At 43.8% G+C, this 16,690-nt stretch overlaps 1 protein-coding gene across 1 annotated transcript in view; it reads left to right on the top strand.

The window, feature by feature from the left end:
- Positions 1–15,851, top strand: part of ARHGEF6 (Rac/Cdc42 guanine nucleotide exchange factor 6) — a 115,907-nt gene extending 100,056 nt beyond the window's left edge. The window contains exons 13-22 of the mRNA XM_065901336.1: positions 1,609–1,695; positions 2,460–2,538; positions 3,543–3,688; positions 4,769–4,894; positions 6,443–6,463; positions 7,619–7,712; positions 8,846–8,935; positions 11,113–11,212; positions 13,183–13,237; positions 15,126–15,851. Coding sequence (XP_065757408.1) covers positions 1,609–1,695; positions 2,460–2,538; positions 3,543–3,688; positions 4,769–4,894; positions 6,443–6,463; positions 7,619–7,712; positions 8,846–8,935; positions 11,113–11,212; positions 13,183–13,237; positions 15,126–15,266 — 939 coding nt within the window. The 3' untranslated portion in view covers positions 15,267–15,851. The remainder of the gene's footprint in view (positions 1–1,608; positions 1,696–2,459; positions 2,539–3,542; positions 3,689–4,768; positions 4,895–6,442; positions 6,464–7,618; positions 7,713–8,845; positions 8,936–11,112; positions 11,213–13,182; positions 13,238–15,125) is intronic.
- Positions 15,852–16,690: the final 839 nt, after the last annotated feature.

The raw sequence follows: 16,690 nt of genomic DNA, 5'->3' as shown, positions 1-16,690 counted from the left end.
GGGAAAAAAGCAATCTCATTTAAAATGCAGATACCCTGTGGAAGGTTAATGCAGCGACTCTAACAGTCTTTCATACCTTTGGGATAAACCTCTTGGGTAAAGCAAGGATGAATCAGTGCCGGAAAAAGACGAAGCAGGGACTCCCTGGCTGTGCAGTGGTTAAGACTACACGCTTTCAGTGCAGGAGGCTGGGGTTCAATCCCTGGTCGGGGAACTAAGATCTCGCATGCTGCACGGCGAGGCCAAAAGATTAAAAAAAGACAAAAAGACAAAGCAGAAGATAGAGGAGAATCAGGGGAGTGTGGTGTGTCGTGGAAATTCTAGGAGGAGCATTTGAAAATGGTCAGCCTGCTGAGTGCTGCAGAAGGGTCAGAGGTCAAAGAGTATGGAGACCGGGAAGAAGCCATTGGATTTCTCTAGAAGGCAGTGATTGAAGACTTTGAGAGAGCAGCAGGGGTGCCGTTAGAGAGGGATCAATGGAGAGAAAACGAAGGCAGCAAGTAATTTAGCAATAAAATGTCAAGAAATAGGGTGTTATGTCTAAGGAGCCACAGGGGCAAGTGAAAGCTTATGAAATGGACAGGAGATGTACATATGCTAAAGGCAGCAGAAAAAGCCAGTTAGACAGGAGAGGCAGCTGGAAGCAAGAGCAGGAGATGAGACCAAGCAAGAGAAAGATGTGAGAGAACGCAGAACACTTGTTAGAAAAATTAGCCTTGAAAGTTGCTCTTCTCAAGCGGGAGAAAGGAGACGGAGCCAGGCATGAGGATAATTGTAGCTAAGATGGCCGGATGCACGAGCCCAGTGCAATCTTTGGCATCTACTCACTGCATGTCTGTTTAAGGGGTTCAGAGAAGCCTTTGTGTGTAAAATTTCCTTTAGTGCCATTTTAAAAAGTGTTTCCTTCTTTGTTTTATATGGGTATAATAATTATTGTGTAGTTATTGATTAACGGTAATTTTAGGAAGAGTTTACCATACATGTTAGGGCATAATAAATTTCCTATCACCTGAAAACCCCTTTATTTGGCCACTTTTCAAAGTAAAATCATTTTCACTTTGAGAACATTGAGACTTACATTGTGCTCTGGTTGCAACTTGGGCAGGAAGGCATTAACTGTGTGACTTTTCAGGCTTACATGCTTGGGAAACAAGCATGGTTGTTTGTATTTACCTCTTAGGTATAGGAAGGACACAGATAAACTGGGGGCCTATATCCATTTTCAAAGTAAAATTAAATGCGTTTTATACTTTTAAGTTGGGTATCCTTTTTTTTTAAAAATCACTGTGGGGGCTTCCCTGGTGGCGCAGTGGTTGGGAGTCCGCCTGCCGATGCAGGGGACGCGGGTTCGTGCCCCGGTCCGGGAAGATCCCACATGCCGCGGAGCGGCTGGGCCCGTGAGCCATGGCCGCTAAGCCTGCGCGTCCGGAGCCTGTGCACCGCAGCGGGAGAGGCCGCAGCGGTGAGAGGCCCATGTACTGAAAAAAAAAAATCACTGTGTTTCATTGCCTTATATAAGATCTATGTTACAAAAATGATTCCAGAAATTCTTAATAAGCAAAATGTGCAATTTCTATTTTTCATTTAATCTTTTTCCTTCCACTTCAGGAAAAAGAGGAGCGGTACCTCATGTTATTTTCAAGTGTCTTGATAATGTTATCTGCAAGTCCTCGGATGAGTGGCTTTATCTATCAGGTTAGTGGATTTCATATAAAGCAAATAGCAAGACCCGTAATGAAAACAGGTTTCCATCCAGATGCAATATTTCCACTCCGGCATTAAAAGCTCCAGCCAGAAAAGACAGAATGTTCTGTCTGACCCTTCATGTAATTAAACAGTTTATAAGAGCAGATGTTCCTTCTCTCAGAGGCGTATGTGTTAGCATGAGTTTATCCTGAATGTCCACTGCTCTGGTTATAAGCTAGGTTATGAATGTATAAATAAAAATTGAAGTCTGCAACTAGATGAATGAGAAAATATAAAGTTGAGGCTTGCCCCTATGGTTGTCTTATTACAGTCACATCACGTGACTCAAGTTTCTGAGATGGAAGACATTCAGCCCCTTAGGAAATTCAACTTCCTTTAGTCTGCTCCCAAAACACGGAGTACTGTAAGTTACTGTTGCCTATATCCTATCTTGGCCTAGCAATTACTAATTTTCATGAAATTCGAGTTTCTACTTTGTTTTCTGATTATCAGGAGAATGTGTTAGAAAAGTAAACTGTGATTAAATCCTGACCTTATGGTTTAGGGTGCGTTAGCAAAACACAACCCCCATTTTCCCCTTGCTTTCTTGTCTGATTAAAATTTAAAGTGGGGAAACATATTATCTATTGACAGACCAAAGAAATATGTCTCTCCATAATTCACCAGTGATTCCTAAGAGGGTCAGAAAATCTAACAAATAAGCAGAGACATGTATAACCACAGAATTAATGGGGATATTCTTTTTCTGGTAGGGAAAAATACCAATAGCAGGAATGGTGGTGACTAGATTAGATGAAATTGAAGGGAATGACTACACATTTGAAATCACTGGTAGGTAATTTTCTCTTCTTCATGTAGCTACTTCAAACTCTTTTTGAAATGCAGTGGGGTTTAAATAAATAAGTGCTATTATTTTCTGTTATATAATCCGTGAGCAAGTTTTACATGGGCATGGCAAAGCATATTCCATTTCCTGGGTTAATTAGTCTACAGCGATAGCAGGGAAACCTCCTGGTCATTCAAAAGCCTCGGCTTTGCCATTAGTTTCAATCTTCTCTTGTATAAGAGCTACTTGTTAGAGCTAAGAAATAACAAAACGGACCGATGTAAGTGTAATTTTCTCTCCCTTCTGTCGTCTGTTCCCTGGTGGCAGAGGAGCCATTTTATCACCAGCCTATGAATTAGCAAGATTTGGGTGTGTTTTTAAAAAGTGCTGAAAAGCCGTGAAACTTTCTTCACAAGTTGAGCAAAATGCCACACCTCCATAATGCTCCATGACATTTTGGCCTCTTGTCCCTTTTGCCAAACCTGTTAGATATCCACCTGATGGTTGCACTTTTTGCACTGACACGACACGATGGCTAACACTGGGATGCTGGCCGCAGGCTTTACCCGCTTCTTTCCCAATAGGGAGCCCGAGATTTGGTGTTGGCCCAGAGATTGGAACCAGTCTTAGTTGGATCTTGCTTCATCTTTGATATTGGGTAAAGCAATACAATAGTCTCATTTTAGACTATGAACTAGATGGACCCTGTGCTTACCTTTTTGGATTGTGAGTTTGTTTAGCGTGAAGTTTTCTACTACTTCCAAGATTCTGTAAGTGGTAGAAATCCAGGATGGTTTTATAAATCAGATATGAGCATTTATGTCTTTACTTTATTATCAGAGCTTATCTGTTCCTGATAGAGAAGTTTCAGCAGGGTTAGCTCATAGGTATGAAAACGCCTGAAAATAGACACCCAAGTCCTAGCTGCAATGAAGTGTGTTTATGAATGAGGCAAGCTCAAGCTCCTCCTTGCCTTTTGTTTCCAAATGTTCCTAATCGGGTGATGCAGGTAACATAGTAGAGAGAATTGTGGTCCACTGCGGCAACAACCAGGACTTCCAGGATTGGCTGGAGCATCTGTACAGGCTGATAAGAGGACCCACCTCTTGCAGTTCCTTATCCAAAACATCATCGTCATCTTGTAGTGCTCATTCCGTAAGTAGTCCGTCTGTCCTGTCCAGGGATTATTGAGTCTCTTGTCAAATCTTGCCTGCTGAGGACTTACAAGAAGTGGTGAGCATGCCCTTAGCCTTCGCATAGTCTGTATTTGTAGGGTTTGAAGTACAGTCAAACCTCACTGATTCTGGTTTCTTGTTATGGAGGGAGACCCATCCCAACGAACAGAGTTTGACTTAGAGGTGTGCAACTTTGTTTGACAGTATTAAGGTACTCCAACTAACTGCTAGCAAAGTTTTTCTGGCCAGAAGTCCTGCTAAGATGTTTTAATGATAAACAGGATTTATTTTAATCAGCAACCATTACGTTCATGTTAATAATGTGCTAAGTCAAAGGAAATAGTTTACCTTCGTGAGTTCTGAACGTCTTGGACGTCTCCATGCAATCTCATTTATGCATCGCATTCCCTCAGTAACCTTTAAGGGTGAACTTTGAGCGTTGTCTCCTTCCATTTTATCATAAATTTAGAGTTCATGGAATTTGAATTGATGAGATTTTACTGTACTTGCCGAGTGAGATTGAAGATGTGCTGTGTTGTCTGTTAACACTCAAACCTGTGATGCCCAAATTCCAGTTTTGAGCACAGTGTGTGGTGGAAAGAACAAGGGCTTTTGGCATCAGATCTGGGTTCAAATCTTGGCTTTGCCAATTGCTGGCTGGTTACTTCACTTTGCTAAAGTTTGTCTTAAGTTCTTCTTAGGAAATAACCTATTTAAGTGCCTAATTGAGTGCCACACACATGACCAAACTCATTAAATGTTGACTGTTACTCCACTTTCCTCCCTTAGAGGGGAGAAAACACCTGACTTGAATGAAATTCCAGGACAGAGGGAGGGCAGGATCATGGGATGTGGAGTGAGTTTTGTGCTGTTCCTTAGAGACCCCAGAGTCTTGACTGGAAAGCGCCAGTTCTCCAACTGGAGACTTGTTTTCCCACCTTTTCCTTTCCGGGGCTGCCTTTGTGGATGCAAGGAAGCTATTGCTGTTATCTCAGTGTGTGGCCCAGGGGGGTCGGGTTCAGATGGCAGATTGCCAACATCTCATCAGACATTCTCCCAGTCTTTTAGCTCTACTGGACAGCCCCGAGGACCCTTGGAGCCTCCTCAAATTATAAAACCGTGGAGCTTAAGTTGTCTGCGACCTGCGCCTCCACTTAGACCATCAGCAGCGCTAGGTTATAAAGAGGTAATTTTGCTACATATGGTATAAAATGCTTCAGACAAGCTGATTTCGTAGCTTGTTACAAAGAGTTCTGTGGGCATGTGCTAGAATTGATGATAGGTGATACATGTCAGTCAATCTTGAATTGCTAGACTCAGTGATTTTTTAAAATTAATTTTCCATTTCCGCATTGTCCATCTACACATATTTCCTGAATATCCACAAGGTTTCTGTGCACTGCCTGAGTTTCCCTGGTCTCCCCCCCGGAGTGCCTCTGGCTTGCCTTTATGATTATATGATAATTCTATAAATAGGTCATGATGTACACACATCTCAAACAAATGCTACTTCATTAGCATTGAATTGCTAACCAAGCGGTCCCAATTCTGCATTTGGAATCATTTTGATCTCTTAAACCAAATCAGTAAAAGTCTTATGGGACCAAGCCATGGGTCTGAACTATGAAAGTCTGAATTATTTGCTGCAGTGGAAAGAGAAAAAGAATTTAGTGAAAGGAGTGTCTTTTAAAAAGAGGCTTTTAAGCGACAACCCTAGAGGACATCTGATGTTTGGGTAGAATGCGGATTTCAAGGTTTTTTGTTTTTTTTTTGTCTAGAAGTGGCAGTCAGGAAATGTCAGTCACTATCTTCCATAACTGTGTGGAGCATTACCTTTTCCATCCAAACGGTGGTTTTTTTTTTTTTCCCCTAACAAGTTTCTCATCATTTCAGCTTTCGGAAAAGATCCTCATTTATTAGTAACTATTCTTTAAATAGGTCTTACCGAGTGAAGATTTAAGTCTGTGACAATTATGAGACGCATAAGTGAAGCATGGTGTTTTAAATCAAAAACTCAAAATTGAGCTAAGTCTGCGTCACTCATCAAAACACACACTTGACACAAAAATATATGCTGCATATATATAATTGTGTCACTTAATTGTTGCCTCCAGTTCTTAGTGCAGTAAAAGTAGGACAATATTTGGATATGGGAGGATTTTTTGATCCTTTCAACCTGACATGATAGGAGAAATAATCCTTGAGCCGAATCTTTATTATGTACCTCTGTTCAGAATTTGGCCAGGAAACAGCCCCACAGGTTGGCTTTGGAAATTGACCGGTGATTCCCGCAGTTATCCAATTTTCTCCTCTGATCACCTAAACCAGGAGTGCCACTTCATGGTTACCTAAGTCCCCTTTTTAATGATGGATATTTTGTAATTGTCAGTTACTAAGTTCAAATTAAGGTGAGCTTTGAAGGGTAAAGTTGACTTAATCCTTCACAGAACTAATCCATTAAAACTAAGGCATGATCACTTTGTTTCTGCTGGGAGACGTGTATTTCAGTTATTTCCAGCATTTGTTTTTCTGCACAGAACTGTATCCCTTGGGCTTTTGCATGATGGTATTGCATCTGAAACTAATGTGGGAGACACGATGATATTCTCTCTGTGTGATTTATGATAACACTAACATTTCAAATGTTGTTTTAGAATTATTGATAAATGGATTTGGTCATTATAACCATCGACCTCTCACGCTCATCTTCTCTTTCTTTACATATTCACTTTAGAGGATGTCTTATATCTTAAAGGTAAGGGTAGAACGATATCTTTGGCGTACAGTGACATCATATAATGCTGTGCTGTAACCTTTGATGAATGAAGCTTTCCTTTATGCTTGTTTTGTCCCTTGTTACACTTGGTGGCTAAAATATGAAGATACAATTCTGACATGTAAGTACTTTCTTCAGAAAAGTAGGCTCTTGTGAAATATGTGCGAAAATGTCATCTTATAATGCCTCTAAAATGTCTGTTTTCCGTGGGTTTTTTTATATGCTGTTTCTATTTTTCCTGTTATTTTTGTCACATGTGAGTTTTTCATGTCTGTCTGTTTTCAAGTCTAAGTGGATCACTGAGGCTAAGTGGAAGAAATTAAATTCTTTGTTGCAGTTATTTTTAAGGTAGTGATTGTTAACCATGCATCCTGTATATACATTGCATGGGAGACTGGAATAAGATGATCACTGTTTACTTGGGTACTTAATGAGCACCTTTTTAGACCTGCTGGTTATTCATATGGCAAAGGCAAATCCAATAATTCGTCTCTCTTTTTTCTACTAATTAAAAATATGACTTTATAGATGTATGTTTAAGCTTGCTGTAGGTACGTTATGCCTAACCCTAAATTATTTATCAGGAAATCCTTCATTTGGCTCTTCTCTCTGACTACAGGAAATTTACTTAGTCTCTCTGCCTTAATTTTCCTGTCTCACAAATGGAAATTGATATTCTTCTTTGTGGGACTGTCGCTAAGGAGAATTTATTTAAATCGTTTTGAAGCTCTTCAAAAAGCAGTCCATACCCCATTAATAGTTACAATTGTTATTTCATTCCCTTAAAGCTGTATCAGTGGGGAATATAAACCAAGTTAGGAAATACTGTTATTTCTCTAGGATTGACATCCATTACTTTCTCTGCAGATGGTACCCTAAAGGCATTTGGCCTCCTGGAGAAGCAGCCGCATAAATTCTCTATGGCAATTGAGAGGATAATAGCATTGCCTCGGTTTCATTTAACCTTTTAGTGTTCATTGGAACCATTTTTACTGTGTATAGTATTAAATCCTGATACCCTCCTAAGTGAGACTGTCAAAAATAAGAGAGAGCCATTCTATTTAATTTCACTTGCTTTTTAAATTTGTGTTTTGGGGAAATTTTTAATTCATAAAGAAACCTCTATCCTTACAGGAATCTGGTAAAAGCCCCAAAACGATGAAGAAGTTTCTTCACAAAAGAAAGACCGAAAGAAAGCCATCGGAGGAGGAATATGTCATCCGCAAAAGTATGTGTTTCGTACTTTTAGAAAGTTGGTTATGGATGAGGAATTGTTTGAAAGAAGAGGATTCGAGCAGTATGTTCTCAGCATCACCTTTGACATAAAGAAAAATGCATGGGAAGGCTTGGCCGCCACCTCTCAGATTTTGCAATAAGCTGTCTCCTGCTGCTTTTCATGTCGTCTTAGGCAGACAAACCATCTATCTAGTTTTCATGTTGAACATTTGGCTCTACCTGGTTTAGAACCACTAAAGGGACCCATTTGCTATGGATACATTTTTTTCTTCCCTCTTAGTTTCTGACACCTGAGTTATTTGCCTTTACTAAGATCGACTAAATAGGCCCAAAGCCTGAGATCCTCTGGAATTTTAATGTTCAGTGATGTTCTCAGTTAGTCAAGGAAGCAGCCTGCTGGCGTATAGAAACAGGGCTGGGTTTAGAGGCAGGCTGCAGAGTTGGTCAGCCAATCGATATGTACACATTTGCCTCTCTGGGAACAAGGTACTCTGGGACACACATGAAGGAGTAAGTGATGTATCACCAAGGGGTGACAGAGCTGTGTGTATCAGTCCGAAATACAGTCTGGATAAATCTTTGCTGGACTCTAGCTTCTGCTTCCCCTACCCCTCACCTCACCCCTGGATGTGCACAGCGGCATGTTAACAGCCATTTCTAGAATGAGTTGGAGGGGGTTGGGGGAATGAGAGGGAGAATCAGTGACTAGGCTGGCTGGTTGGGAAAAAATGGGTGGGATTAATGGTGGAAAGCTTCCTAGAGAAAGTGAGCCTTGAAATTTGATGGAAAGGAAGGGTGTGGTGTATGGGATGCGAACTGAGGCCAGCACCAAGCCCAGGGCTGGCCTTGTAGCCTCTGAGACACTGACAGGACCCTCCAATTTCGAACTCCCAGTGGCTTCTGGAGCAGGCCACTTTCGGTGCTGAACTCACTGGTGCCCCATCCCTTTCCCAAGGTGGATGTGTCTCTGTTCCACCATGCCAGCCGGTCAGCTTTTTCTCCTGCCTTTCATTAAGGCCACCGGTCAGAGAAGCCAGTGCCTAGCACCCGAGTGCACTACATCATTTCGAGGGTCCAGAGGCATGTGTATCTCCCTGAGGAGTCACGATTCGTTACACTTGACAGGTACGGCTGCTCTGGAAGAGGACGCTCAGATTCTGAAAGTGATCGAAGCCTACTGTACCAGTGCCAACTTTCAACAAGGCCACGGCTCAAGTAGGTTCCCCCAAACCACTTTCTCTAATGAGTGATGTTTCTTTGCTACTGCTCACTGCCTCTTAGAAAAAGAGAAAAGCAACCCAGATGGGCTGCAGGGTGTGTAAAGCAGGTGACTTGCAGCAGAGGGGCGGGCACAGGGCTGCATCTTTCAGATAAGCTGGTTTTAGCTACCAAGCGGTTTGTTTACCCACTGTTTCTTTTCACCCAGAGACAAAGGGAAATGCAAGAGTAAAAAGGTTGGAGGTGATAGAAATGAAAATAATTTTTTTTTTAAAGTCACTCTCCTTTGAAGTACGCAGATACCTTCACCAACACTAGTTAAAGAGCCCAGAGAGTTCCTGTGTCTGTGAACTGATGCTAATCTCTTCTTATAGGCAGATTTGGAAAGGAAGTCAAAATACTATCTTTGATCAGCTGCATATTTAAGCAAACAGAGCTTCACCAAACTCAAGTTTCAGAGTTGCTCTGAAAATCTGGAAATGTAGCTGTTTATCAGGGAGCCATTAGGTGAGGGTATTTCCCCCAACAACTTTCAGGCTACAAACTGAAAGCGAGATAATACTTTCTGATTCATCCTTGTGTTTTTAGAAAAGCCAGGTCACATCGCTTATGTCCTTGGTCTTTCATTATTATGGGCATTCAGGATACCTGGTGTGAGGGTCTTGCATCTGTGTAAGAGATAAGCTCTCCATAATGTTCCATCTGGACAGCCACTGAGCCCTGGCTTGAGTGTGGGCAGGGCTTCCTCAGTGGACTGCCCTGACCGATGCTTCCAAAGTAACATGTCTCTCAGGTCGTCATGGGGAAAGCATTCTATGTGGAAGTTGACACATTTGACTCTGAAGGGGGGACTGTCACACCTTCTGCTTCTCAGACCAAACCTGCCTCTGGCTTTGGGCATGCCCAGCCCTGATAACAAGGTTCGAGGAGTCAGGAAAAGAAAGTGAGAGCAGTTTTTATTGCAAAAACAAGGAAAGAGAGGGGGACAAGGAGACGCCAGAAGCAGCAGCCCTCATACGAAATCCGACCTCACCTCCCGCCGCCTCCTGTCCTCACACTGACAGAGACGGGAGATTTGCTCAGAGGTGCGGGCAGGCACTCTGGCCTCAAGAGTCTCATTTCCCCCCACCCCCGTCCTCCCTGGCCTCCCTTTTATGTGTGGAAAGTGTCTAGCACAGTGCTTGGCACGTGGTAAGCGTTTTCGCATCCTGGTGGCCGACACCCTCCGTCCCTCTGCAGCCAGAAGTCCTGCACCCGTAGAAGCGGCCGCTATTGTTTCTCGCTGCATCCAGTCGGTTGGTTAGTCGGCCAGTCTGCTATGCACTTATTAAGCACCTACGAAGTACTGGGCCCCGAGGAAGGCAGAGACACTTCCACCTCGGGAAAGGGCTGGAGGTTGAGTGAAGGCACTGAGTGTTCACAACTGGAAGGAACTTGGCTTAGAAGAGAGGAAGCCAGTGGCTCTGAGAGGAAGGATCCAGAAGGGACGGGGAGGTTGCAGGTGCAGGAGAGCTGTCTGGTCAGGTCCCATGGCTGCTCTGTCACCTCTTCCATCCCAGAGCCTGGAGATGGTGAGCGGAGAGCAGTAAGGACGCCTGCATCTTTGCTGCTGTTGTGATCATCTCCCCAACGCCCCCTCTACCCTCCATCAAAATGGTCTTCACCGACCCTGCTTCACCCTGTAGGACGGTAAAGAGAACAAATGGGAGTGAGTGATGCGTCTGAGGCCCTTTAAGCATGCTGCGTCGCAGTGCAGTGCTACGTTCTGCATGATTTTTACTCAAATACAAAACCCACAGGGTGTGGCGTGCCGTTCCCCAGAGACGCGCAGGGAGGAATGGTCACTGGCTGGCTCTTTGCACTGGAAGAGGCAAAACAGGAAAAGATGGGGTCTTGGTTGAGGACAGTTCTCACAGCGGCCTTTTCACATTGTGTTTCTGAATACAAAATGTGCCCCCGGCCCCCAGGATTGAATCAGTGTATTTGGCCATTTCGAATTTCTCCCGTCAGGAGGATTTCGTCAGCAGATGTTGGATGACTACTCTCGGGGCGCCAGGCAGCCAGATGCCGTCAACAAAGACCCCTCAAAAACCACAGTAGAAAGGAGCTAACCCCCAACAAATAGTCTCCCCTAGTAAACTCCCTCCCTCGCCTCTTGCCGCCCTTGTCTGTAGGTGCTCGCAAGGATTCCGTTCCCCAAGTCTTACTCCCCGAGGAAGAGAAACTCATCATTGAAGAGACCAGAAGCAACGGCCAGACCGTCATTGAAGAAAAGTGCGTAGAGCGGGCTAAACCTTTTCTGATTTTTCTGGGGGCTGGAAAGAAGGTTCTGGCAGGGCAACGTGGCCGTGGCCAAGCCTGCACGGAAGGACAGTCCCTCCTCATCTGAGAATGCGGCCCTCTTGGCTGACTGTGCAGTTGGGAGCCTGGGGAGGGCTGCCCACCGACAAAGGGGAGGGGAAAGGAGAGGCAGAGGGGGTCAGGAAGGGACTTCAGGGCACGCAAGAATACCACTCCACATGGGGTTTGGAGGCACTGGGAAGGCCGTAGCACCAATTCCCTTGCCCAGAGGGATGCCTCTCACATTTATCGACTCAGGCACTTTATTTTCACATACTTAACCTCATTTAAACTCCTACCGCAATCCTGGGAGATAAACGTTACTTTCACCACTGTTACAGATGAGGAAACTGAGATTCAGGGAAATTATGTCCCTGACTTAGCCTTGCACAGTAGTGAGGGTGACCTAACGGGGGAAAATCAGGTTAAGTACTTGTATATACTTGAGTCATTTCTGAAGTCAGGCCTAAATTTGCATAGGACAGCGTGTTTCACAGTGCTTGGCGTCGTCAATGTATTTTTCCATCTGGTGTATGAAGCGATACGACCAAATGGTACAGCACTTGGGCTCAAGAGAATAACAGCCCTGATTCAACTCCAGATTCTGGTACTTGTTAGCCGTGTGACCTGGAGCAAGTTCCATCACCTCTCTGTGCCTCAGTTTCCTCATCTGTAAAATGGGTATGATAGTAATACTTTCAGAGTTTTTGTGAGGTTAAATGGAATAAGAAGTACAAAGGCTAGCATGTGATAATTAATAAATGATGATCGTTATAATTACTATTATTATAGCTATATTAACCCCTACAATGACTTTATGAGGTTTTCAGGGAATGTGATATTATCCCCATTTTGTATGTGAAGAAAATAAGACCAAGAGAGGATGAGAAGAAAACTGGTTACCTAAGGTTAGAGGACTGGCAAGTCGTAGGGTCAGAACTGGAGCCCAGATCTCCAATGTCCTTGTCCAGGGAGAGAGCCAGAGAGGAAATGACTCTTCCACAGTCCTGCCAAGGCACTTTATCCTTTTTTGGAATATATGGAATCTTTTAGAAATAATGTCCCTGACTTTGTGTTTGTGTCATGTACGATGGTGTAGGGTCAGATAGGTGAGAAGGGCAATGCCATAGCACAGATAGCGTAGGATAGGCAGGGCCTGGTGACACCTCTCATTACAATATGTCAGATGATGGTCCTTCCTGCCCCCAAGAGAGAAATCAAAACCTTATGAGGAGCCCTAGTCTCTTTTTTTTCTTGACTTTTCTTTCTTTCTTTTTTTTTTACATCTTTATTGGAGTATAATTGCTTTACAATGGTGTGTTAGTTTCTGCTGTATAACAAAGTGAATCAGCTATATGTGTACATATATCCCCATATCTCCTCCCTCTTGCATCTCCCTTCCCCCCACGCTCCCTATGCCACCCCTCTAGGTGGTCACAAAGCACCGAGCTGATCTCCCTGTGCTATGCGGCTGCTTCCCACTAGCTAGCTATTTTACGTTTGGTAGTGTATCCATGCCACTTTCTTGCTTTGTCACAGCTTACCCTTCCCCCCCCCATTTTCTTTTTATTTATTTTTAAAAATTGAAGTAGAGTCGATGTACTGTATTATATGTTACGGGTGTACAATACACTAGTCTGTTTTATTTTTTTAGTACTTGCCTAAGCTGGGAAGCAAGCAGCAGAGGAGGAGGGAAGTGTAGAAAACGTGCGGTGACACGGTGTTAGAAAGAGCTTGTGTGATGCTGGTTGTTAGCCCGTAAAAATGAGAAACACAAGGACCATTCATAGCAGTATCTCTTCCGATTCACCAGCAAGGCCACCGCTTTTCAGGATCTGTATTTCTATAAAGCTGCTTTTCTTCTTAAATATCACTTAACAATATCTCAGTGCTTTGTGTTCTAGGAGCCTTGTCGATACTGTTTATGCCTTGAAGGATGAGGTCAAAGAGCTGAAACAGGTAATGAAATTCGAAAGTCGTTTTCTCAGATCCTAACGGACCTGCTCCCTCTTCCCTGCTGTGCACTGGTAGATGCCCTCAGGAGAAGGCCAGGAGCAAGGTGGTGAGGTGGGGATTCTTAGTTCCCTTGTGTCAGCCAGGTGGGTTTTGTTGATTTTACCACGTGGCCTTGGGTTTCAATTTCTGAAGCTTGCTTATATACCTATTTAGGGATTTACAATAGGATCACAAACTTAGTTACAACTTCATGTTCCCTGACTTTTGCAAACAGAATTTAAGAAAAGATAAGTCATTCATGAGCATGTAAGTGTAAACAGAACCATAAATCATGATTTGTGGGCTCCTCTGCAGATCTGATCCAGTGCTCCGTGAGGGACACTCTCCCTTGGGTTTGAGGACTGACTGTACCTGGTGACAGGGTAAAGGATGGATTGAAGGGAGAGAGACCAGAGGCTGGAAGACCACTTAGGAGGTTATTATAAAACTCAGGGTGAGACGTGATAAAGTCCTGAGCTGAGGAGGGAGAGCCGCTCAGGCTACGGAGGAGGGACACAGATGTAAAGGAAGGCACATCGCAGAGTTAGAGCCTTTGGAAAATGGCACCATGATGCGGGGATTAAGAAAGCCAGGGATGGAAGATGAGTCTTTTTACCTGGGTATCTACTTTGTTTTTTTGTTTTTTAATTGAAGTATAGTTAGTATACAGTGTGGTGCCAATCTCTGCTGTACAGCAAAGTGACTCAGTTATACACATATAGACATTCTTGTTTCATATTCTTTTCCATTATGATTTATTACAGGATATTGAATATAGTTCCCTGTGCTATATAGTAGGACCTTGTTGTTTATCCATCCTATATATAATAGTTTACATCTGCTAATCCCAAACTCCCTGCCCTTCCCTCCCTCAATCCCCCTCCCCTTGGCAACCACAAGTTTGTTCTCTATGTCTGTGAGTCTGTTTCATAGGTAGGTTCATTTGTGCCATATTTTAGATTCCACATATAAGTGATGTATGATATTTGTCTTTCTCTGTCTGACTTACTTCACTTAGTATGATAATCTCTACTTGCATCCATGTTGCTGCAAATGGCATTATTTCATTCTTTTTTATGGCTGAGTAATATTCCATTGTATATATGTACCACGTCTTCTTTATCCATTCATCTGTCGGTGGACACTTAGGTTGCTTCCATGTCTTGGCTATTGTGAATATTGCCGCTATGAACATAGGGATACACATATCTTTTTGAATTATAGTTTTGTCTGGGTATATGTCCAGGAGTGGGATCCCTGGATCATATGGTAGTTCTATTTTCAGTTTTTTGAGGAACATCCACGCTGTTTTCCATAGTGGCTGCACCAACTGACATTCCCACCAACAGTGTAGGGGTGTTGGGTATCTACTTTGATATGGTGGTGCCCTTCACGGAAATCAAGAGCCACAGGAGGAAGAGAAGTTTGGGGGGTGGGGGAGATACTGAGTTCACTTCAGGGCGTAGTGAGTCCGAGGTGCTTGTAACACATCTAAGTTGGCACTGGGGACTGTGGACCTGGTGCTCATGAGCTGAGATGAGGTCAGTACCAGAGAGACTGGGGAGGCGCCTATGTAGTTATTTGAGTTGAAAGAGAAGAGACACTAAGTGAAAAGTGTGTTGAATTAGAAGAGGGCCAGGGCCAGAGCCCTAGAGAATGCTTGTATTATATCTCAAGGGATGGTCAGCGAGAAGTTGAACAATCAAGAGGCTGCCTTGTCTTAGAAGCTGAGGGAGAGGAGCTTGAGGCAGGAAAGTGTTGTCAGTGGTGAAGGCTGCCAAGAGACTGAGCAGGAGGGGCCCTGAGGCGGGGTCCCTTTGTTTGGTAACCAACCAACCTTTTCCCATCATAGGAGAATAAAAGAATGAAGCAGTGCCTGGAAGAAGAGTTGAAATCAAGAAGGGACCTAGAAAAGCTGGTCCGGAGGCTGTTGAAGCAAACTGATGAGTGTATTCGGGCCGAGTCCAGTAGCAAGACCTCCATTCTCCCATAACCATCACAGTGCGGCTGGCAGAGGGTGCCCGCAGGGCATCGGGAAATGTCCAGCTGAGTGATCTGACTCAGTTTGCTCACTTCTCTGGTTTTTATTTCTTATCTTAGTGTCTCTCTCTCTCTCTCTCTCTCTCTCTCTCTCTCTCTCTGTGTTTGGTTCAGTGTTTGTTGTTGTTTGGTTATTGGTTGGTTGTTTATGTTTTTTAACAGAGGTCAAAGCAAGAGGGGGTGAACATCTCCCCAGTCTTTTCCATTCAGTAAGCAAAGGGAAGCTAACGTAGGCAAATGACTTACATGGCCTTCAGATGGCTTTCAATTCATAGTGCCTCTTTACCAGCCATTATCTCGGGTCACTCTTTTTGGGCTGGCTGCTGTCCCAAAGTGGCCGGCCATGGCTTATTAAATGTGAACTTGACTTTCTCCCCCAATGCTTTCCTGTTCCTGGCAGCCCCTCAGTACCTGATTTACTGAAGGCAACGCTTCTGGAACTCCGACTGGCATAGGGTGAAAGGCTAACACAGTTTGCCCCAGTGATCCAGCTGCCCTTCCCTGGGCCGTCCTCAATGCACACTTTTTTTTAATGACTACCCTATTTTGTCTATAAGACCAAGAAAACCGTAGTGCCCTCACTCCTTTCGTGTTGGTTTACATTTTAACTCTGTGGGACAGAAGCTCTGGTCACCCATGCCAACACCAAATCCATTAGCAAATTGCACTGGACAGTCCTCCCCTTCAGTAGCAGAGTTGCCCATCTCTTGCCAGTGCATGATAGGTTTTGTCCCTAATCTTCTGCCTTGTGTATAAGTTTTCTATTTCCCCAGTGCTTTTAGCCAAGCATACCAAGTGGTGTGTCAACTGGTATGTGTGTGCTTTGCTTTTTAAAAATACAGACTGTGAGCACTTACTTTTTTCTACATCACATATTCAAATTGCGACTTCTCATCCTTCAGTCTACACTTGAGGAGATGTTGTGCCCTAGCAGACAGCTTTAATTCCCTTGATTGCTCTACCATATATGTTGTGAGAAGCTGTGATAGTCATCAGCCTCTTCGAGTAGGACTCTAAGAATTATTTGCAGAAATGTGCTGTTGGCCCAGTTTGTGTAGCCGGAAAGAAAGGGCCGCTCTAGTAGCTGTGTGCTGGCTACTAGTGAAGCTGATTATTTGGAACTGGTTTACTCAAGTTGCTTGTTGAATCAAACCCTCGCCTTTGTAAGCATCTGGGAAATTAGAACTGTGATAAGCCAGGTTTAGAAGAGGGTCACAGGAGGGCAACACACCTCCAAATTCAGCACAGTTGAAAGTTGGCCTGGGGCTGTAGGACAGAGCAGTGCAACCTGCCCCTGTCTGTCCCAAAGACGGGAAGTTTGGCCAGGTGGAGGAGATCGCTGGAAAGAGAGGCCAAGGACCAGTGGACTGAGCAAAG

This window comes from Phocoena phocoena, chromosome X (genome assembly GCF_963924675.1).
Source record: "Phocoena phocoena chromosome X, mPhoPho1.1, whole genome shotgun sequence".
Classification (NCBI taxonomy): Eukaryota; Metazoa; Chordata; class Mammalia; order Artiodactyla; family Phocoenidae; genus Phocoena; species Phocoena phocoena.
Note: the sequence above shows the minus strand (reverse complement) of the source record. Positions and strands in the feature narration are given on the sequence as shown.